Here is a 23645-nt window from a genome sequence, read left to right on the forward strand (position 1 = left end):
GAGTGAGCGAGTCTGTGGGTGCACCTCTGCGGGGGTGTGTGTGTGTGTGTGGGTCTGAGGACGTCTGTGTGCCCCTCGCAGAGCGAATGCACTCGCGTGGGAGCGGGTTTGAGCTCCTCTGCGGCTTCATGCGTGAATCTGAGGGTCTCCGTGCGGGAGGCTGAGTGCTGCGCGCAGGTCGCTCTGAGAGCGGGTCTCCTCTGAGCCTGACCGTGTCGCCGGGTGAGGCCTGTCTCGGTCGGTGGCTGGACGCCCGCATCCGGGGCGAGCCTGGGGGCTGGGTGCGGGGTTGGGGCAGAGCGGGGCGGGGGTGGAGGCCCGGGGCCCGGGGCCGGGGGCCCACGCCGGCTCGGCCCGCTCCTCCCGCGGGGCGCGCACACCTGCTGGACTGGGGGCGGCGAGGCGCGGCCCCACCCGCGCCCTCGCGGCTCCCACGCCCCCGCGCGCGGCGCCCCCTCCTCCGGGCGGCGCCGATTGGCTGCGGCGGCTGCTCCGAGCCCGCCCCGCGCGGCCGGCTGGGGGCGCCGCGGGCCAGAGCGCTGCGCCGCCACCTCCTCCGCCGCCGCCGCCGCCGCCGCCGCCGCCGCCGCCGGGAGCACAGCGCGCCTCGGGCTCCGCGCGCCGCCCGCCCCGGCCCGCCGCCGCCCGCCGGCCCCGCCGCGCCCGCAGCCCCGCCGCGGAGCCCCGGCCTAGCCCGGGCCGCCGCCACCACGCCGCGCGCCGTACTCCGCGTCAAGAATGGGGCGGCCAAGCTGCCCAAGCCGCCCGCCGCCGCCGCCGCCGCCGCGGCCGAGGCTCCGGGCGCCGGCGCGGGCATGGAGCGCTCGCAGAGCCGCCTCAGCCTGTCCGCCTCCTTCGAGGCGCTCGCCATCTACTTCCCGTGCATGAACTCCTTCGACGACGAGGACGCGGGTGAGCGCGCGGCCCGTGCCCGGCCCCGGGGGGGCGGGGGTCCCGGGAGCCAGGGCAAGAGGCCCCCGACCCGGTGCGCCCCGGGAGGCGGCCGCCCTGTCCTGCCGGTCGCCGGCGCCGCCCGGGGACGCCCCCACCCGCGGGGCCAGGGCCTGGGGCTTGCGGTGCCTCCGCTCCGGCCGCCTCCGGGGACCCCAGCTGCTCCGCGTTCACCCCGTGCCCGCAGGTGGGCCCCTGGGGGCGTCCGGACCAGCTCTCTTCGCTCACCTGAGCCTCTGGGTGCCCCGCCGTGCCCCGGGTCCGACCCGCCACCCTCTCCGAGTCTTCGTGGCGCCCACACCTCGAGCCCCGGGGCTTCGGCCGCCTCGCCCTGGGGCTCCGACGCGCCCCCTGCCTCTCCATCTTTGTCTTGCCTGCATCCAGAGGCTCCCAGCCCGAGACCCCCGCCCTGCGCCAAGGCCTGGAGCGTCCCCATCTGGCTTCCCTCCCCTTCCCCCAGAGGCTGGGGGTCCGGACCCCTCGTTCCTGTCCGACTGGGGCGGCCCGCGGGGGCCCTGGCCGGGTGCGGCCTTTCCTCCCTTCCCCTCCCAGCTGGTCCCGGAGGGAGGCGTTGGGCGGCGCCAACTCCTCACCTGCGCGCACCGCCCCCCCGCCCCCGACCCCGGAATGGGCCCGGATCCTGGGTGCTCCTGTCCCTGGAGCAGCCCTTCGGGTGGGCTGAACCCGGCCACCGGCCAGCGGCCCGAACCTCGCGCTCCCGGGCCTGCGCGCAGCCTCCCTCCGCCGGAGCCCAGGGGGCGGGGAAATGTCGGGAAGCGGGCTCTTTGGGGCCCTGGGACCGGGCAGGGGGCACATGAGGGCTCCAGATATGTTTTTTCGGGGAGCAAGCGAGTCACCAACAGGTGGGGTAGCTAGAGGGCTTGGGTGAGAGTTCCCCAAAGAGTGCCAGATTGGGAGTCAGAATCAGGTTCCAGTCTTGCTCCTCTACTTGTTAGCCGTGACCTTGGGCAAGTCACGTCACCCCTAGCCTCGAATCCTCATCTGTAAAATGGGATGATAGTGTCTCAGAGCATGCAGCTAAAAGTGTTTTCTGAAAATCTGATGTAACAGAAGCTGAACATCTGAGAGTATTGGAGTTCAGTGGGAGGACAAAAAAGGAGAGGGGTGTATGTGATGGGGAGGGGCAGAATGGGTTCATGGACACTTTTGAGAGCCTGATGAAAACCTGGACTCTCTCTGCAAAAAATACACATATGAATCGTCCTCAAAATTTTGTCTGTAGTTTTAGGGAGTTTATGGGTCCTGCTGAAGACTCCCTGCCTTCAGGGACCCTCATCTGGTCTCCAAGTTATCTGGTGAGACATGGGATGGAGCAGTGGGTAATAGGTGCTCACGTCTTCCTGCTGGAGCAGGAGGCAGGTGGGGGAAAGGTTCTCCAGAAGAATTTGTTGGCCAAGTGAATGTGTGGGGGTACGTGAGGCAGACTCCTGGCAGACCTAGAGCTAAGGGTGGGGTAAAGATGGTAAAGATACTGCAGAGCCATTTTACAGAATCACCATTTTATGAAAAAAGTAACAGGCTTGGAGCATCAGGAGCTTCCCCCTCGATGTAGCTGAGAGAGGTCATTACTCTGGACAAAGCAAGGTGAGAATAATAGAGAAGCTGTCTAACACAGTGGCCTCCACTGGAGGAAATCAGGTTAGCATGAGGACTATGCTCGTGGGGGCATAGGTGAGCTAACTCTTCCACCCTTTGCCTAATGGTCAGGGACTCTCCTGAAGTTCAACAGGCCACTTAGGTCTCAAGAGGCAGGTGAAGCAGGAGCATGGGTTTGTAGGAGCAGGAACAGTGGCAGGGACAGTTAGGTTTTTTCTCCCAAGTGGTGCTCCATGTCGTGGGTCAGATGTCTTGGTTATCATTGCTGGTTGCAAGCAACTTGTTCTGATTTCACTTAAGTCAGAATAGGGAACTTCATGTAATATTAGAGATTTTTTTTTTTAATGATTCACCTGATGTTTTTTTCCAGCAAGTTTCTTCAAATTCTTGTTTTGTACTTGGAAGAGACCCAGAAATCATCCTGTCTGATCCTTTTTTGCCCTCAAGTGGGTGAGTGAGTGTGTGTGTGTGTGTGTGTGTGTAACCCAAGGTCACCCAATGAGGCAGGCACAGAGCTGAGACTACAATCAGGTTTCCGGTTCTCTTTCCAGTAAACTACTAGCCTTCTGTCCGAAAGAATTTTTTAAAAAGCCAAATCTCACTGTATAGAAAATGGTTCCCAGGTGAGGGGTCCCTAGGGAATGGCTGACAGCCAGGAGTTTGGTTTGGGCATCTCGTGTTCATGGTCTGCTCATCTTAAGGGATGCTTTGAGGTTGGGAGGGGGAGGGAGACAGTGAAATTTCATTTCCGGGAGACTAATGAGTGTCTGGTAAGAATCGGAAGTAGGAAACGTTGTCTTGGAGCTTAATTTCTCTCGTTCTTCTCAAAGTCATTAATTTTCTCCTAAAAAAAGCCTTTTGGATTTATTCTTTTAGAACAGCACCGTGCTGAACTAATTTCTAAAAGCAGTTGGACTAATCTGTCACATACTGGACAGAGACTGCTTCAGTAGGAGGGCTACTAGAACTGGCTTTGCTCCACTTTACACTTCCCTGATCCCTCCCCTGGCCCATTGATGCCATGCAGTCTTATGGCTCAGAGATGTGTCCCTGATGGCTTCTGGCTCAACTAGGTGCCCTCTCTTTGATGCTGCTTCCAAATTTTGTGCAATGCATCTTGTCCATCGCCCAGGTAGAGCCAGATCCATCTGCAGGATTTACCTGCCCCTTCAGCTGGTTTCCTGAAAAACTGTGTGCGGAAAGGTCTATTTCATTAATCTTAACTGGGCCAGAATACTTTTCTGCATTGGGCTTGGGAGCCTTGGGCATTTTGTGGGCATAGGAAGCTGCTCCTTTCCCCCACCCTGTTCTAGCCACCCTGAGGCTCAGGGTACTGGTCATTGTAAATTCCTAGTATGCCTCCCAAGGAGCATCTTCCTCTGTGTACACACTGAACTCATGTCTTATGCTGCTTTTGTCCCTTTTCCAAAGACGCTGGGGCTTTAGAGAGACCCGGACTTGGGGGCATTATTGTGTAGGTATCTTCATTGCTCAGCCTTGGTGGCACTGAGTTTGTATTTGGGGAGTTAGATACATGACCTCAGCTTTTTCATCCGGATGAGGAAGAAAATAATAGCATGGACCACATAGGGTCCACATTTTAAAAATGATTACCTTCCAGTAGGCATCCTCCTATGTACTTTAAATATATTATTTTAATTCTTTCCTCATAGCAACTCTATAAAAAATGAACATCTTAACATCCCCATTTCCAGATAAGAACTCTGAGGCACAGAGAGTATTCGTTCAAGGTCACTTAGCCAGGAACTGAGGGAGTTAGGATTTGAACTTGAGCAGTCTGACTGAAACATCCATGCTTTTGTTTATTATGTTGTTTGCGCCCTGCAAAGGACTTAGTACAGTATCTGGCACCAGGTAGTCTCTCACATACCTGTTAGCTATTTATCTAATTATCAAATACGACTTGTTTCTGAGCATGACTATAAAAAAAGAATCTGTGGGATTCTCAAAATGTTAGCTTTTATACTTTCTATAAGCTAATTTTATTACATTGTTGTGGCTATTAAGGCCGAGTTGGGCCCTCTTTCTTGGCAGTGGTTTAAAGATGGGGATTTGGGGGACTTGTGTGTGGAACAAGAGGGTGGGAGCAGTCCAACTCCTTGTTTCCCCGTTCTTCCTTAACAGTTAACACACTGGGGCATGGCTGGGGAGCAAGGGTGTCGTCACTTTCCAATTAATGCCAAAAGGGGGTTGCTGCCATCAGGGTCTGGAATTGAGGATGGTGTCCCTGAGTCTGATCTAGAGGTTTCAGCATCCAATTCTCCCTGGCCTGGGAGAAGGGCGGAGAAGCTGGAGCAGCCAGCTCTGATTTGCCCATAGGATGCTTCGATCCAGCACAGGAGGAAGTTGCCATGGCAACACCGGGCCGGCTACCGGTCCCTCTCTTAGCGGTTAGGGCCACGTCTCTGGGCTGCAGAGCTCTCCACTGCACCACCCTCTTCCGCTCAGGCCAAATCTGGTGGATGGGGCGGTGCGGTGGATGGATCCCCCCTCTCCAGCTAGTACCAAAGCCCACTCCCTCTGTTTTTGGACAGAGGGAAATGGAGGGGGTTGTCTGAGTTTCTTCTCCTGGATTGTGGGGTGGAGATGCCTATATCTTGGCAGACAGATCCCAGCAGGGGGAATTAGAGCTCTAATTCTTGCCGGCAGCCAAGGCACCTGGAATGCCAGCCCTGGCCCTCCCTCCCCACCCCCAATTTACTCCATTTGGCAAGAGTTTTCTTTCCCAGACCAAGTGCTAACTTTTGTCCTTGAAATTTGACCTGAGCTTTTTCAGAGACACAAAATGTCCTGCTGTTTTAGTCCTTCCAGCACTAAGAGGGTGGGTGGGAACGAGTACTTCAGCCCCAGAGCGGGGCTGGGGCTGAGTGCATAAGGGGGGATGGTGAGGAAGATGCCTTCGAATATCCTTTGGGATTAGGTCCACTTGAAGTGTGAGGCAGAGGTTTTGAAGCCTCCATTCCTCCATTCCCACCCTCTTTTCTAGGGCAGGCCACTTCCTGTCCCCCCCCCCCCCCCAACTTACTGCCAAGTGCTGTCATCTCCTTTAGCTTTGGAAGTTGGGCAGAACTCTTCTAAATTGGGATAACCGAGGCATGGTAAAGGATTGAGCCAGTGTTCCCATGGTTCGTGTCGTGGGGCTGGATGAAAGTATGGACCAAAACTACTTTATTTTAATCAAATTATCCTGAAAGAGGCATCTCAGAAAAATCGAGTACATGGCAATGCACCCCTTCCTCCACTACCCAGATCACTGCCCTACAGCTTTGCTTCGATGCCTCTAGAGCTCTCTCCTTAAATCACTCTCCCTCAGCCCCCACCCCCCACCTCCCTTCCCTGTCCCCAAGCAGCCAGACTCCTGGCTCTGGCTTCCTTGGGTTTGCAGTTGCAGGCCTGTCTGGTTCTGTTTGGTGGGAAGTGGGAAGGAGGGCTCCAGGCACATCGGCTTCCTTTGAGCGCGGTGCTCTGCCTCCCTCCCCACCCACCTGGGCCCCAGCGGAGCCGGTTCTCCTGGCAGGCTGAGTGAGGGCGGGGCGGAGGTGTGCGGGAGAGCTGAAGTGTGAGCGCGCCTCCGTGTCAGCTGACCTGCCCTCCGGGGCTCTGGGCTTTTACTTTGCCTCCTCTAACGTCTTTTCATTTCGGCCTTAACAACCATTAACAACCATCGTTTCAACATTTCTTTTAAGAATTGTTGGAAAGGTGCCAGTTTTGGAGAATATGTTCACAAGGGTGCACACACACGTCCTGCACTGTAATCTATGGCCCCCACCCTCTCCAGGGCTACTCACAATCCCACTATCTTACTCTCAGTTCCCCTCACCTCCAGTCACCTGGAGCAACCACATTGCAATCCCCTCTCTCCCCTCATTTATCCTATGTGGTGAGGATTGGCCGCCACTGTGGCTCTGGGGCCTCAGACGAGTCCTTTAAGCTTCCTGGGCCTCAGTCTCCTTTTCTGGAAAAAAGGGTTAATTATCCTTGTCTGAGCATCTCTCAAGATGGTAAAAATAAAATGATTGAAAGTCTTGCTTGGCTGTGTTCTGCGCTTTCCATGATCTTACTGAATCCTATAGCAACCAGAAGGGGTAGCTCCTGTTGCAGACATACCCATTTTGCCGATGAGGAAAAGCCGGGCAGCTTGGAGTAGTTTAATGACTTTCTTGGGTTGCACAGTGGTGATCCAGACTGAGGTGTGTTTGACTCCAGAGGCCACCCTCTGCCTCTTTGCATGACATGAGATTCCAGGTGGGAGAGGAACCTGTGTGCCCTGGGGACTGTTCTTGTGCTAACAAAACAGCAAGTGCCAGAGGCTGGGATGTGGGGTCCCATCCAGATTCACTTGTGGCCCTCCAGGGTCCGCCAGTCCACTCCAGTCGACCCCAGCCTGCTAGATTGCCTTCCTGGCCATCATTTCCTGGATGATCCTCATCATGGGGCTGCCTGGCCTCCTTGAAGAATCCAGTTGTCTGCCCTGGCCCTGGGGGCCGAGCCATCACCTGCCTCTCCAGACCGATGTAGGCCAGTGCTGGATTATATTTAACGCTGTGCTATTTCCACTTGACAGCTCCAGAGCGCCATCCCCCCTCCCCTTTTCTCCTTCCTCCCTCCTCCCTTTCTGATTCACTCGGAAACTGACGTGGCTGATGTCAGCGCCTTATTCTTAGCCCCCGTAATTGTAACTGCATTTAGCAGTGCGCACTTCATTAACAGTTTCTGTGATGGGGGAGTGAGATGACTGCGTGCCTGGGCAGGGACACCGGTGGGGGTGAGGAGGGGGCAGCTGCTGCGGGGACCCTGGCTGGCTGCCTCTTCTGGACGGACCCACTGGGCGAGTTCCAGGCCTGGCTTCCCAAGATTGCCAGTCTGTGAAGGACCCGTGGAGAGCATCTTGTCCATTCCCCTTGTTAGGCAGGGAGGGGAACTGAGGCTCAGAGAGGCAGCAGTTTGCCAAGGTCATGTGTTAAGGATCTAGGGCTCTGGCCTCTGAGTCCAGGTTTTCTTCTTTGGTATTTACTTATTCAACTAATATTTAATTAGCTGCTTAGTGCCACACAGTATTCTAGGTGCTGAGGATATATTGGGGAACAAGGCAGATATAGTCTCTGTCTCATGGGATTATGTTCTGTGATGGGGGAGACAGATAATAAACAGGGAAGCAATTAAAAAAATAAGTAATTTCAGATTGTGTCAAGTGAAATGAAAATAAAACTGATGGGATAGCAGATAACAACAAGTAAGGTACTCAGGGAAGGCTCACTGAGGAGGTGACATTGAGGTTGAGGCCTAAATGACCAAGAGTCAGCTGAGGGAATATGAGAAGGTAGTGTGATCCAGGCAGAGGGAACTGCTGGTGCAAAGGCCCTGAGGTCAGTGTGAGTTTTGGTGTTTATGGAACAGAAAGCAGACCAGTGTGGTTAGAGAGAATGGGTGAAGGGAGATAAGCTCAGAGATGTAAGTTGGGGACAGATCACTCAACCTTGCAGACAATGAGGAGTATCAGGTGGGGGAAGGCAAGTTCTAAAGTGGGAAAAGTAAAGGCCTCCCCAGCTGTGTAAAGTCAGAGAGAAGCCGAGAACTCATACCTCCTGAATCCCTGTCTTTTTTGTTCCTTAGACATAGGTGGCTGTGCCTTTATTTTATTTATTTTATTTTTTATTTTTGGCTGTGCCTTTAAATGCATCTTGTGGCTTCCTGTCATGCTGTAGTCTGGGCAGGGCTCTTTCTGCACCCCTCCCCCCCACCTCTACTTCTTGAATCTTGCCTGACCCAGCTTTATAGCTCCTCAGGCTGACGTAGCTGTAAAAGACCTCAGGGAGCTTCTGTTGTGGGACAGAAAGAACATGGCTTTGGAATCCAACAGACCTGAATTCTCATCCTGCTTCTGCCACTTCCAAGTTGTGTGACTTTGGGCTAGTGGCTTCAACCCTCTGGGGCTCGATTTCCGCATCTGTATAACCGGGGAGCATTCTTCAAAGGGTTATTATGAAGAATACATGACGTGATGCACAGAACGCACCTATTCCAGAGCAGGGCACGTGGCATGGTTTCCTTGGTTACAGGGATGAATGAGATCGTGTGTTCCATGTTGAGCATATAGTAGATGCTCAGTTAGGGGGTAGTTGCTGCAATTGTGGTTGTCCCATCAGCTTCAGTGGGTCAGAATCACCTAAGGGTCTTGTTAAAACACAGATTGCCTGGGTTGCCACCCTGGTGTGTCTCATTCAGTTTCGAGTAGACGCTGAGCATCTTCTTTCTTTTTTTTTTTTTTTAATTTTTAAAAAAAAAATTTATTTATTCATGATAGTCACACAGAGAGAGAGAGAGAGAGAGAGAGAGAGAGAGACAGAGGCAGAGACACAGGCAGAGGAAGAAGCAGGCTCCATGCACCTGGAGCCCGACGTGGGATTCGATCCCGGGTCTCCAGGATCACGCCCTGAGCCAAAGGCAGGCGCTAAACTGCTCTGCCACCCAGGGATCCCAGCATCTTCTTTCTAATAAGTTCCCAGGTGATGCTGATCCCAGTGCTGCCAGTCCAGGGACCCTACCTTGAGAACCATTGGGTTAGAGAAGAAAGGTAGAGAGAACTGAAGTGTTTTTCTGAACCTAGGATGTCTCCTGGCTACCTGCGTCTTAGCTGCTGGGACATTGGGTACCAAAATCAGGAGCTGGGAATAGTCATCAGGCATTCTTGTCACCAGGACATGGTGTTATATCAAATGAGCCTCTCATGCTGCCCTGCTTTGTACCGGGCTTAATGTCTGGGACCCCATAAATCCTTTTGGAAGTCATCTATATAAATGATAAATTAGTCGACATGAATAACACATCAGGCCTTAATATCCTTTTGTGGGGTATCAGGCTCAGTTCTGGGGATTCTGAGAGGTTCAAGTCTAGCACCTTTACCAGAGGGAACAGGACACAGTCCCTTTCCTGAATTGGAGAAAGGCAGGCAGGGCTATGTCTTAAAACCGGGAGGTTCATTTGAGGACAAGCCTCTGCTGGGAAGAAGTAAATCAAAAGAATCATCGATGTAAAGGGGCAAAATGCTGGGAAATGCTACCAAGGGAATTTACTGAGTCAGTTAATTTAGATGTTTCTAAGAAAAGGGTCACTGATAATTTTCTAGAGAAGGTTGAGATTTAACTCAGGTTGGAGGTGTGGGGGGGGCAACCTTGTGTTAAGATTTCCTCCCACCCCAGTCCCATGAAACTCTAAGTCTGACGATAAAGGCATTTACAAATAGTTTCTAGGTGGGACTTGTCCTAAACTCATGGGAAACACTTTCTAAGAGGGTGGCTCAGGGTCATAAAAGAGCATAGGCTTTGGGTTTAAGTCTTTGCCCTGTACCTGCTGAGTCTCTCTCTCTCTCTCTCTCTCTCTTTTAAGATTTTATTTATTTATTTATTTGACAGAGAGCACAAGCAGGGGGAGGAGGAGAAGCAGGCTCCCCCCTGAGCAGGGAGCCTGATGCCACCAGACTTGATCCCAGGATCCTGAGATCATGACCTGAGCTGAAGGCAGATGCTTAACCCACTGAGCCACCCAGGTGCCTCCCAGCTGAGTCTTTTGACTATAATATATAATTGTTCTGCTCATCCTCATCCTTTGCAAGATGGAATGAATAACTGCCACCTTGTGAGAATTAGAGATAATGTGTTTACTACCCGTGGGGCATCCAGGAAATGAAAGCTGCTGCCGTTCCTGCATCCCAGGTGCAGGATGGGCAGATGGTGGGAGCACACACCTGGGGTTGGGACTCATGCCTCTGGTCTGGATGGCTGGTGTTCACTGTGTGCCTAGTGGAGCCCAAGAAGCTGTATGAGGGACCAGAAGGGGTCTCCTTTCAGCTGTTGAATTTCAGTGTCTTCTCTGGCCGCTTCCCTTTGTCTTTTGGGCCTCAGAATTCCCATGTGCAGAGAGAGGGTCTGGTGGGCTTGTTTATTACATACAACAAGAGTCTCCCAGAAAACAGGACACTTATCCAGGCCCCCCATCTCCTCCTTTGGATTCCTCCCCCACTCGGCTGTAGCCCCTCTGTGGTCATTTTTGTCTCCAGGGTGTCCTGCCATGGTTTCTCTCTGGCTATTGGCTGATTGGTCATTGAATACTTTTGAAAGGATTAAGTGCTATTTGGAGTAGGTAATAAATGCAGTTGTATAACATGTTAAAAGCATGAAAAGTATCTAGTGAAAAGCATCCCAGGCACCTCTGTCTTCTGACTCCCGTGCCCTCCCTGGGACAAACACTGTTTCCAGTTCTTTCTGCTGTTACTGATGATATGTTATAGTAAACAGGCCAGACTGCACCAGTGGATGCTCAAGGAAGCACCAACCTCCCTCCTACCTCAGCCACCCAGGCCTATTCCCAACACCACCAATTTTATTGTCTTTTAGGCCTGTGGCTTTTTCTTTATTTTCCAGTCACCAAATTCTTATTAGGCACTTCTGGTGGTGGTTAGCTCTGTGCCAGCCACTGTGCAGGTTTGAGAGTAGTCAGATTAGATTAGGCAGTATAGCTTGGTGATGGTTATGATATAGACTGCAGTCAGATGGCCTGGGTTTGAACACTGGCTTTGCTGCTTATTGGCTGTGTGTCCTTGAGCCAGTTAGTAACTTCTCTGATCCTCAGTTTTCATGACTCTAAAGTGGGTGAATAATAGCCCCTCCCTGCCCTGGAGGTATCATGAGGATTAAGTGAGTAAATATTTGTAAAGTGCTTTGTAGAGAGCCCACACACAGTAAAAGTGTATCAAGAATGTTAGGTATTGCTGTCTCAGAGCCTCCAAGCTGGGAGTCCATCTGAGGTCATCTGCTCATCTTCATTCAAGATCCAGAGAGGGATTGCATGGTTTGCCCAAAGGCTCACAGCAGATCTGTGACAAAGCCAGGAATAGAACTGATGTTTCTGGATTCCCAGCCAGAGCCTTTACCTCTCCCATGAGGGACCCCAAGTGACCATCCTGGACCATATCGGCACCTGAAGCTTAAGACTTCACCCTGAATCTCCAGTACTTGGTGTCCCTGGGAAATGCTGCCTGGAACCGCCTGGGGAGTGGGTGGGAGCCTGTGTCCCTAACTGGGGCCTGTAATTGAAATTAATTAGTTCCTCAGCAAATGTCCCAAGAACCATCTTTTCATCTGCCTGGGCCCAACACCAAGACTGGACCAGGTGCCTCTGGGGCCCGCCCAGGCCCAGGCCAACTCATCACCAAGCCATCTGGCCCCAGGAATCTGCCACTTTTGCCCAGCGTCTCTTGGGTGTGCTGAGTTCTGGGAAAGGGACCCCTGGCCCTTTTGGGAATCAGGTGGTTGCCGCTAACTCGGTAGGAATGAGCATAAGGAGTATTCTCAAGCTCCTCTCAGGAGTCTTCAAGCAGAAAAGAATACAGGAGAGGGAAGAACTCTTCCCTCTTGTCGCTGCTGTCTCAGCCTGAGACATGGGCTCTGGTGCAGGTGATGTGCTGTGTGGTACTCTCAGGGGAAGCCTATGAGAGAGATGCAGGAAAACAAGCAGGTAAAGGTGGGTAGTCAGCCACAACCTAGCCTCAGCCTGATTCGGGGAAAGCTCTTAGGAGCGGATGGCGTTGCAGGGTTGACTAGCCTCCTGTACTCCTGTGTAAGTCATTGGCTATGGGTGGTCCCAAAGGTCAGAACAAAACTTTGGGGGCCAGGGAGCTGCCATCAGCTAAGAGAAATTCTCCAAAGAAGGGGCAGCTGTGAGCCAGGACCTGCAGCTACTCACAGCAGCTATGGAATGGGTATCCTGCTTGGTAAAGGGAATCTGGCTGGCCTGGGAACTTCTAGCTGAGCAGTGTCTACCCCTAATTGCAGTCACCCTCTCCACAGTCCCACAAGGTGTATGTGATCATTGCAGTAGGTGGGCTGGAGGAATCAAGTATCTGGATGGATCCTTGACTTGGCCACAGTCACACAGCTAGGGAACTAACTGTAGCACAAGGCTTCAAATCCAGTTCTGACTCCAACACTTGTGGTCTTTCCCAACATTCTCTATTCTCTACTGTATTTCATTTTTTTGTTGGGAATATGTTTGTATAGTTTATGCTGCTTAGTGGGCTTCTAAGTATGCTTTTGAAGGGTGTCTGTCTTGATGTTCAAGTCCTTTGTGTTTGACAGAACATTTTTGACTGTTTGATCTCACCCAATCCTCACGGAAAATTGGCTGTTTCCAGACAGGTGGGTAAGGGCCCTAACAGGCTGCCAGAGGGAACAGGTGAAGGGGTAGCTGATTTGTTGTGGAATGAACCCTGGATTTGTCATAAGAAAACTGGATTTGAGACCCCATATCTCCCAGTTTGCCAGTTGAGTGGCCATGGGCAAGTCATTCTCCTCTTGAGCCTTGCTTTTCTCTTTGGACAAACAAGTCCATGGCTGTAAGCCACAGGTAACCCTGCAGGTATTCTAATAATACTGTAAAGACTTGGGATGGCTTTGACTGGGTGGGATTGGGAGTTCAGAACCAGAGATGACCTCTGCAGTGTGTGTATGGGGAATCATCTAAAGTAGGGCCTGTCAAATGGACACAGTGACACTTACCCTGCTGACCAGGTTTGGGTTCCCCCAGAAGCAGGTCCTGAAACAAGGCTTTGAGTAAAGTATTTGGGTGGGCCACATGAAATTGCCATTTTTAGGAGTCAGAACAGTCACAAAGCAATTGTACATGGTTTGTGTGGTTCATGAAGTGGATGGATTAAACTGCAGGAGAGGCATGAGAGAAAGTGAGTCGAGAGAATGGAGTGAGGGAACAGTATGTTGTCAGCCAAGTTACCCCTGACCGAGGGCAAGTGGAGTTGAGTCTTGCTGGGGGCTTCTGAGTAAAGGGCCAGACAGTGGATATTTTAATCTTTGTGGACCTTAGGGTCTCACCACTACTCAGTTATGCAGTTGGAGCTTCACAGCAGCCACAGAGGATATGTAAATAGATGGGTGAGGCTGTGTTCTAATAAAACTTTATTTACAACAATAAGCTGTGAGCCACTTTAACTCTTGGGCGGTAGTTAGCAGAACCCTAGAGTAGAACATGCACCTTGATTATCCCACCCAGGAGTGAGGGAGCTGGGGTTTTTATACTCCAGTTCCTGTTGGTTGTTGGTCGAGGGCCATCGGGGCTGGGCTAGGGAGTATTTGTTGCAGTATTTCTAGCCTGCTACCAGGAGGCAGCTCTCAGGCCAGGAATTATAGTTGCTGGCATCAGGAGGCCAGACCAGTGGTCACTGACAGTAGTAAAGATGGAGGGATACAGGACAGGGGACCACCAGCATCACTCATGCCAACTCAGGGGCATGGCTTTTGGAGAGTGTACTAGAAAGAAGGTGGCAGGATGAACAGGAAATCACATTTTTGGGTAGGGCTACATTATTTAATTTCATATTTCTAGATTTTCCAGCCATTTGTTACTTTTAGGCAAAAATTGGCTCCTCTAGTCTTGGCAGTTTTGTTTGCATTGTCTACCTTCCTGCCTCTGCTTCAGCAGTTCCCTTTTCTGGGATGCCCTTCCCCTCCTCTAAGGCTCTAATGCCACTGCCTCCAGGAAGCATACCTCTTTTCTCTCACACGGAGTAGATCACTCCTCCTCGGCAATCACTGGCACTTCACTCTTCCCTCTCACCAGTATTTGAAAGTGTGGCTTCTTTCATGTTCCCACTGCCACACTGAGAACCCCTCCAGATTAAGGACTGTGTGATTCCCTGTCTGCATCCCACCTGAGAAGCATTGATTTGGGAAAGGTGGAGCTGAATCCCAAACCCCTCCTTCCCTCCTATGCTCCCTACCCACTCCACTTCTTTTCTTCCACTAGTAGTTGCATAGGGCCAGGCCCTGTCCTAGGTGGTGATGACCTAAGAAATCCCCGGTCTTTGCTGGTCTCGTGGAGTTTACAGTCTGATGCTGGGACGGGTTAGGCTTTAGATTACCAAAAGGAACAATTAGTAATTTGATCACCACTGTGATAAGTGCCATACAAGAGAAGAAGGGTGCCAGGAAAGACTGTAGCTGGGAGAACCGACCTGTCCTGGTTGGGAGGAGAAGGGGTGGAGATGGCTAAGCTGAGACCTAAGGGATGAGTAGATGAGTTGGCCAAGTAGGGGAGGTGGGAGTGAGATAGGATGCCATATGCTGAGAGGACAGACTTGGGAGTCAGTTGTGGGAGTGGGGGGTTAAATCCTGGAGTTTCTCAATCTATATGGCTGTCTCCTCTTTTCTCTTATATCCCTGTTAACACATGCACATAAAGGGAGATATTAACTGTAATTGCTTCTACGTGGCAGATTTATGGGTAGTGTTTGCTTTCTAGTTAGTGCTTTTTTTTTTTTTTTTTTGTATTTCCTGAATTTTCTATGATGGATGTGTCATAGTGAAAATTGAGGGCTTCAGAGTCTGAAGACCACACTCTCACTGGTAGTTGTGTGAACTTGACAGTGTAATTTAATCACGTGCTGCTTCTCCTCCTCTCTGTAAAATGGGGACAGTATAGTGATGATTAACACATGGTGCCCATCACGTTTGGACATTTCACCTACATTAATTTATTTGAGCCTCACAACCACTCTGTGAGGTGGATACTATCACTATGCCTGTTTTATAGATGAGGAAACAGGTACAGAGAGATGGAGTGTATTGCCCAAGATCACACTGCTGGTAGTCAGAGACAGGATTCAAACCTAGCTGTGTGCCAAAGTCTGAGTTTAATCACTTGACTATGCCACCTACTTCACAGGACAGGAATGAAAATTAATGAGAGGATGCTTGTCAAGCTGTTAGCATAATGCTTGACACATAGTTAGTGCTCTGTAAATATTAGCTCATGTTATTATTGACAGCTGTGCAAAGGCCCTGTGGTAGGAAAGGCACATGGTGTTTTGAAAGCTCAGGAAGGGAGCATGTAGTTGGCAAAGTATCAGGACTGGATCGTACTAGATCTTTTAGGTCAAGAATCCTGGACTTGAGCTTATGGACAGTTGAGCTCCTGCTGGGTTTTTAACAGGGAAGCCACAGACTCAAATTGAAGTTTGCAAAGACTTCTCTGGCTGCAAGTGGGAAGAATAGAGCCAAGAGGCACAAGGATGGCTCCTTTTGGTTATAACAACTCTCCCCAAATGGATCTGACCATTCCAGCGTTGAATCCTCAGACTGGCAATGATGATCTTCTGGTGTCTGGGCTGGCTGCGTGGGCTAGTGCGCAAGACACGAAAAAGTCAGGAGTGTGTCACCAGGCTGGTCTGGTGATGCTGGGAGGCTGGGAAGTGCTGGTTTGAAGGAAGAAACAAATTACTCTCCTGGAGACGAGGCTGGGCCAATTCCTGCCGTGTTACATTATTAAATTTGTAATCTTCATTCTGATACTTCCCAGCAGTGAATAAGAACCAAATTTAAAATGCGGGCTTTACATTTCTGGAATGAAGCTCTTTGTCAAGAACTCTTGAAACCTATAATTTCTCTCCAGAGGTGAATGTCTGTGTCTTAAAAAAAAAAAAAAGAAAGAAAGAAAATGAAAAAAATAAAGGAAAACCACTGTTTCAGGTAAAGGTTGGACTTAAAGGGTTGTCTGAAACCCCAGCCCCCAACCAGGAATTGGGACTTAGGATCTGTATGTCTCCAGGCCCAGAAAGGGGTCAGAGTGGGACTGGGCCTACAGACACCCAGGGCTGCCCCAGAAATTTAAACCCCTAAATCTGGGCCTTGCCAGGGAAAAAAGGTGAGAGAAGCCTCAGGTTCACCTTACCCCCAAGTAGTCTGCAAATTTGTTGACTTTTGAAAGGGTTTGGTAAAAATCAGGCCACAGTCCCCGAAAGAATGGAACATCAATCTGTGGCAAGGTTTCTCATACCTGTGTGGTGAATGGCAGACCTGGCTGCTGGTAGAGCTGTGGGCCTGTGGCCTGCTTACACCTGGCCAGAAGGGCCCTGACTGGGGGCTTGCAGCATTACTGGGCAGTTCTCTGGCCCTTCTCACTGGGTGAGGAATCTGTGGATGAAGGGATATACTCACCTGGACCCCTCTCTCTAGGCCATGTTCTATGTATGTGGGATCCTAGAATTTATTTTTTCTTCTTTCTTTCTTTCTTTCTTTCTTTCTTTCTTTCTTTCTTTCTTTCTCTTTCTTTCTTTCTTTCTTTCTTTCTTTCTTTCTTTCTTTCTTTTTTTTCTTTCCTCTCTCTCTTTCTCTTTCTTTCATTTATTCATGAGAGACACAGAGAGGCAGAGACATAGGAAGAGGGAGAAGCAGACTCCCTGCAGGGAGCCTGATGTGGGACTTGATCCCAGAACCTCAGATCATGCTCTGAGCCAAAGGCAGACAGTCAACCACTGAGCCACCCCAGTGTCCCGACCCTTCCTCAGGTCCATCCATCTGAGTATAGACTCTGCCCGTTGCTGGTGTCCCCGTAAGTGGTCCAGAGTGGCTGTTTGTGGAGGTGAGAACAGAACACAGATATGCAAAGTGGGCCTGTTATAGGAGGAGGGTGGGAATGAAGGGGAGGCAGGCTGCAGCTGAGGACCTGCTCCCTCCTCACTCCATATTCAGCCACAAAACACTGTGTATTCTAAATTGGAACCTGTGCTGGCCTTCATACCCTTATGTAGGTATATTTGTCAGGATAAAAGGATAGAACATATTTTATTCAATAGCCTAATTTTGTAACTTTTAAATATTTAGAGTAAGTATGAGGGCCTCTACTCTTGTCCAGGGCCCCACAATATGGGGAGCGGCGGGTGGGCTGCCTTTGTGCCATCCTCTGAACTGAGAGCAAGAACAGCCCAGGGATGGCCCTTCTCAAGGTCCCATTTGGTACACGTGGCTTGTGTGGCACCTTTATGCAGACACCCACCCTGGGTGATTGAGTAAAGAAATGACTGGTACCTCCTGTAGAGGGATGGATTAGAAAAAGGCCCCTCTTCTCCAGTGCCAGCTCGGGAACACAGGCTGTATTTCTGCCCCGGTGCCCCAAAGTTGGCACCTTTGTGCAAGTAGCAGCTTGTCCAGTATTCCACAGGGCCCCATGAACCTGAACCAGAGAGGAGCCGTGGGCAAGACCAGAGGGAAAGGGCTGATGCTCTGGGATCATGATGTCATTTTACATTTTTAATCATCATCCCCCCTATGATAACGAATGTTTATTTTTGTTTCACACATGCTAGGTGCTCTGAGCACTTCACCTGGACTCTCCTGTTGAAACCTCCACATATGAAGATGGTAGAAATGTCATGCCCATTGTACTGATGAGGAAACTGAGGCTCAGAGAGCAATGCTTGTCTTTGGCCCAAGGTCATTCAGCAGGAAGATCAAGCAGGCTTGCCTGGCATGTGAGGCTGTGAGCCTAACCACTGCTATGCACAGCCCTTTATAATTTTCTTTTTAAAAAAACATTGTTGAGGGATCCCTGGGTGGCTCAGCGGTTTAGTCCCTGCCTTCGGCCCAGGGTGTGATCCTGGAGACCCGGGATCGAGTCCCATGTAGGGCTCTCTGCATGGAGGCTGCTTCTCCCTCTGCCTGTGTCTCTGCCTCTCTCTCTCTCTCTCTCTGTGTGTCTCATGAATGAATAAATAAAATCCTAAAAAAAAAAAAAAAAAAAAAAGCATTGTTGATGCAGTCAACGTATCTTCTGACCCCTGCTCCAGTGTGCTAGGTACTTGAAGATAGGACGGGGGCCTCCCCCAGTAGAAGAGAAAAGATGAGCAGAGCAGATAACTGGGTGACCCCATTGAGCAGGGGGTGCTGAGTGTGGCCCTGAAGTATGAGAAGCTGTTTATCAGGCTGTGTGGTCAGGGAGGAGCTCCCTGTGGTTTATTGATGTCCTGTGGGGGTGAGGTAAGTGCTTCAAGAGGAGGTGGGGCAGGAAACAGGTGGATGGTTGGGAAAGGCTCTAGTGCCTGGGGCCCATCTCGGAGAGTAGAACTCTTCTCTCCTATTCAGACTTACTGGGCCTTGCTGCGAGGGACAAGAGAGATGTCCTGCCCACCCCTACCGCCATCCTTTGCAAAGCTGGGAAAGTGAGTTTTAGAGGGTGATATGCTGTGTTTTTGGCCAGGATGGATCTGGGACCCAGGCCTCTGAGCCCTCCCAGGCGGTGGCCCAGTCCCTTTACTGGGCTCCTGGTATGCTGGGAGTGGTAAAGTCACCGCTTATCACTTTAATTTTTTAAAACAACATTATGCTTTCACTAGTCACAAACACTTGTACAGTTGTACTAGCTGACATTTCCTGAGCACGTACCATGTTCCAGATGCTGTGCTAAGATTTCACGCACATTCCCTTGTACAGTCCTCAATCCTGTCCAGTCCTATTGCCATTCCCGAACTCCTCCAAGGTCACAACCTAGCAAACAGCAAAGCCAGTTTTCTTCGGAGTCTCTGCTGTGGGTGCCCATGGTGGAGATTTTGAGAAAATGCAGAGAAAACACCCAAAAAGAAAATAAAAACGACTCTGATTCTATCATCCAAAAGCAGAATGCTTAACCACTGGGGCTGTTTCCCTCCAGTTGTGTGTATGTGTGTGTATATGTGTGCATGGGTGTGCAGTGTTTAAACCAAGGCAGGGTCATGCTGTGATACTGTTTTGTAAACTGAAGCCACTATTTAAAAATCACCTTAAAAGGACCTTCACAGGCTGGTCTCCACAGGGATGCTCTGATTTCTAGGATCAGGTCTCGAATTGTGTATGATTTGTCCATAGAGACCACAGCCTGGCCAAGGCAGGCCCAGGGACGGCACAAGGCGGCTCACCCGAAGGGCCACAGCTCATTTCTGTTCCTGCTTTTTGCTCTTGTTCTTGTAAAAGATAAATAAATAAATAAATTGGAAACTGACAGACTTAGCCAGGATTTTATTCCATGCCTGGCCCCGCATTTAAATGCGAGAAGCAGAAGGCTTGTGAGCTATAAATAGCGCAGGCCGATTCTGAACAGTGGCAGGGAGAATTTGTAGGTTCTGTTTCCTCCCAACCTGGTGACCTGGATTACTTCCTTCCTGCAGCGGTGGCTTTCCTGCCTGCCTCCTCTGCCCATCCTTCATGGAGCAGTGCAAGTACCTCTAGGCAGGTGTTGAGTGAACATCGAGGCTGGGCCAGGCCCTGGGTGCTGAGCGCATGGATAAAAGTGAGGCCCCAGCTGTGTCACAGCCTGGAGTGGCGGGGTAGACCTAGACATAGATTTCCGCAAATGAGACCTTGTCATTGTGGAAGCCCAAAGAGGGGTTCCCAGCTCTGGTTGGGGTGAGAGGCATCCTGGAGGATGGGATGCTGGAGGTGAAAGAAGGCAGGAGGAGACAGGAACCCCAGAGAGGAGGTGGCTTGGGAGGAGGGGTCTCCGGGGCCATGAGTGTGCGGCTTTGTTGTTTTTCAGTGATTGTGTGCCTCTTGAGGGCACGCTCTAGCTTCCTTTGGTGGCTTCTATGGCTTCTAGAATCTCACGTCTTGGATAAGGAGGGTGCTCAGCATTTCACTAGTCCAGTGATTCCTAGCCTGCTGAGCACATGCCTTTCTATCTGATACCAGGATCTGGAGCTCCAACCCAGATTACTCATGTGGGACCCAGAAATCTATTTCTTCACGAGCTCCCCACATGATTCTGATGGTGGAGCACACTTGGGATTTGCTGTACTGATCCAGTGTCCATCTGGGGACCTGCTTTGGTCCCCTGTCCAGTCTCCCTTGGATGACGGTGAGGGACAAGCTGAATCTCTCAGGGCAGTTCCTTCTGCTGACAGCTCAACTGCAGAAAGTCTTTCCTTTGTGCTCAGAGTCACCTTCACCATTAATCCTAATATAATAATGATGCTGAAAATCAAATTTGCACAGCCCTTTGTTGTCTACAAAATTACTTATTTAATTTGAGAAGCAGAAACCATATAGATTTTAAATTCAGAGAGACCTGCATTTAAACCTCCTCCCCCTTTTTTTGTCCTGCCCTCCTGGTTGTGCCCTTAAACAAATGAGTCTTTCTGTGTCTCAGTGTCCTCATCCCTTAAATGGGCATGATAATAGTATCAGGTCATTGGAAGGATTGAGTAGTGTGTGATTTGGGCTCAGGGTAGGAGTCAGGCACCGATTTCATAATTATAACAATTATTGTTACTACCACTGTTACACTGTTATATGAGACATTTACATTCAGCAGATAGAGGTTTTTATTGAGTGCTTGATGTGTGCCCAGCACTACTGCAGGTGACGTGGTACACCGTGAAAAAGTTCTCTTTCACTGGCAATGGTCATCGGTATTGTCAGTATCATTTGAACCTTAAAGTTGCTGGAGCAGGTGGTAAAATCACGCACCTTTTATGGATGGGAAGACGAAGCTCTGAGGGTTGGAGGAGTTCCTCTGTTGATAAGAGTTGGGAAGGGAATTTAATTGGTGTCTTCTACTACCATCAGCAGGCTTTTGCTTCAGTCCCTCTGGGAGGGAAGGAGGGAAGGAAGGACCATTATGCACAAGGTTAAGCCCCACCCACACCCCTACTTTAGCCCCCATGATTTCCTTGGTCCTGGGCAGTTTAGGGATAGCTGTATGGTCCTTTATTCTCTTCCTCCATGATATTCCACTGGGAAAATATAGTTATGGTGCCTTCGAGCATCTTGTAGGCATAAAGGAGTCCTTGGGGAGAAGTGTAGGATTTGGCTGCTCAACTGGCTCTGCTGAGTTGGGTTTGCAGCCTGAGCGTGGTTAGGGTCTTCAGATCTGTTCTGGCAGCTGCGGGTGCAGCCGACACCTTGTCCACTGTCCACAGCCCCCACCCAACCCTGAGTCACTGTCTGGTGCCCACAGCATGGCTTCCCTGAGTCCAGGGCTGACCGCATTTGTTGGGTCCAAGGCTGGCCCTGGCTGGCTGCAGAATGCCCCTGCTCTCGGCCTCCTCACTGTCCTGGAAAGGTGAGCAGGATTTTCGAACACTGAGTTCTCATTCCCAGGGGGCTGCCATTCGTCCTCTCTCCACTGGACGAAAGGCCCCATCTCCTGGTGAGGAATCACAGACATCAATGCAGGAATGAGAAGCATTGTAGTTAGAAGAGGGTCCCCATGATAGACACACAGGCGTGTTTGCTGCCTGGTGAGGTGGATTTCAAGCCAGTGGCTCACATGTCTTTTATCCCATATTAGGTGCCGATCTAAGTTTCCCTCCTATGAGCCTTTCTCTGAGCTCACTTGCTTTCTTGTATGACTTCAGCTGCCCTGCTCCTGCCTTCCTGTCCATCCACTTCATTCATCAGGCAGATCTCATTTCTAGTAGCCTCTGACTGTGGGAAGATGCTGGGTCAAGAGTCAGGAGGCTGAGCTGTAGACTCATGCTGTCCAATAGAAATGTGATGATGGAAATGTTCTCTGTCTGTATTACCCAAAGCGGTTGGCACTGGCCACATGTGGCTGTTTCAGCACTTGCTGTGTGGTTAGTACAGCTGAGGAACCAAAGTCTTCATTGTTAAAAACTTTAATTAATTTAACTGGTCCCATGTAGACAGTGGCTGCCATATTGGACAGCACAGTCCCAGCTCTGCATGTGCTGAGCTGTGAGACCTTGAGCAAGTTTCTTGCCCTCTCTGGGATTATGAAGGGGTGCAGTTGGAGAAACCAGAAGAAGACTGTGTGGAATAGAGATTGAGGTCTCAGGTCAGCCAGATCTGGGGGTAGATTCTAGCTTTGTCAAAAAACCAGCTGCGTGGTCTTGGGCAAGTCCCTTAACCTTTTTGTGCTTCAGTTTCCTCATTTGTAAAAGGGGCATAATAACAATCATCTCACAGGGTTCAGACGAGGTTTAAGTGAGATAAAACAAATCTACAGGTGACTCAGTCCCAGGAGGCTCTTGACATTAAATAGTAGCAGTTGTTTCAGCTGATTTTATAGGAGCCCATGTTCTTCTCCTGCCTCTTTGGACAACTCTGACAATTCTTGCTTTTGCTGCAAATGTTTAAAACATGCTTAGTTTCAGGGCCAGAGGTTTATCACCTTGATTGAACCTCTTGAAAATATATGTAGCTTGTGCCGTTGTGCATCTGTATTTTTTTCTAGAGAAAACCAGAATTTTTTAATAGAGATAAACAGCTTTCAAAAGAATTTCAAAGGAGTCCAAGAAGTTTAAGAACTCTGGGAGGCAAAGAAACTGGCACCTACGTGTACAGTAGGGCTAGTGTGTTCAGGAAGACAAGAGGATTCTGGCCCCAGACTGCCGGCATTTCGTCCCAACCCTGCCACCTCCAAGCTTCCCCATCTGTGAAATGGGGTTAAGATAGGGTCTCCTTCATGGTCTGCTATAGGGATTAAATAAATGAATCCATGTTCATTGTGTAGCATAGCACCTGGCATGTCATCATTGTCCAGTGAATGCTGGCTGCTTCTAACACCATCGCCATCATCACTACCACCACCACCATTATGACTGCCCTCCCATTGTTTTCATCCACTGTATGCCAGGCTTGATGTGTCTGTCTGTCCAGATCTATCCTTCCTCACCTGCCACATCATCTCAAACTTCATCTGTACTGTTCTCCCTTGCTGGCTCTTTGGCCATTCTGGCCTCCTTGTTCGTCAGACAGGCCTGACACTAAGTCTGCTTCAGAATCTGTGTGGTTGGAGCACTGTTCTTCCTGGTATCCACCTGGCTTGTTCCTTTCCCTCCTTCAGGCCTTTACCCGAATATGATAATGAGGCCTCTCTTGACCACCCATCCTTCCACTCATGACCTTCTAGCACCCTCTATATCTTCATGTATTTGGGTGGTTTCATGTTTCCTTCCCTCTCCCAGATTGGAGGGCAGTTTTTCTTCTTTATTTTGTTCCTTGCTCTGTCTACCTCCAGTGCCTAGGACAGTTTCAGGAGGGCAGTTTGTTTCCTTTATTTTGTTCCTTGTTCTATCTAGCTTCAGTGCCTGACATGTAGAAAGTGCTCAGAAAAATACTTGGTGAGTGAGCGAATGAATGATTGGATCTCATTTGGTCTGAGATAGGTTCCTGTAGGATCCTCAAGCTCCAGAAAATGTTTCATGTAATATTTTCAATCAACAAATATCCTCTGAATCCTCCTCTGTGCCAGGTTAGGTCTAGGTTCCAGGGATAGAA

General features: G+C 50.4%; 1 protein-coding gene across 2 annotated transcripts in view; it reads left to right on the forward strand.

The window, feature by feature from the left end:
- Window positions 1-605: 605 nt before the first annotated feature.
- The window catches only part of RIMS4 (regulating synaptic membrane exocytosis 4), a 63213-nt gene continuing 40173 nt past the window's right edge, over window positions 606-23645 (forward strand). For both annotated transcript variants that reach the window (XM_041733296.1, XM_041733297.1), the window contains exon 1: window positions 606-912. In XM_041733296.1, coding sequence (XP_041589230.1) covers window positions 816-912 — 97 coding nt within the window. In that variant the 5' untranslated portion in view covers window positions 606-815. The remainder of the gene's footprint in view (window positions 913-23645) is intronic.

This window comes from Vulpes lagopus, chromosome 18 (assembly GCF_018345385.1).
Source record: "Vulpes lagopus strain Blue_001 chromosome 18, ASM1834538v1, whole genome shotgun sequence".
In the NCBI taxonomy this organism is placed as follows: Eukaryota; Metazoa; Chordata; class Mammalia; order Carnivora; family Canidae; genus Vulpes; species Vulpes lagopus.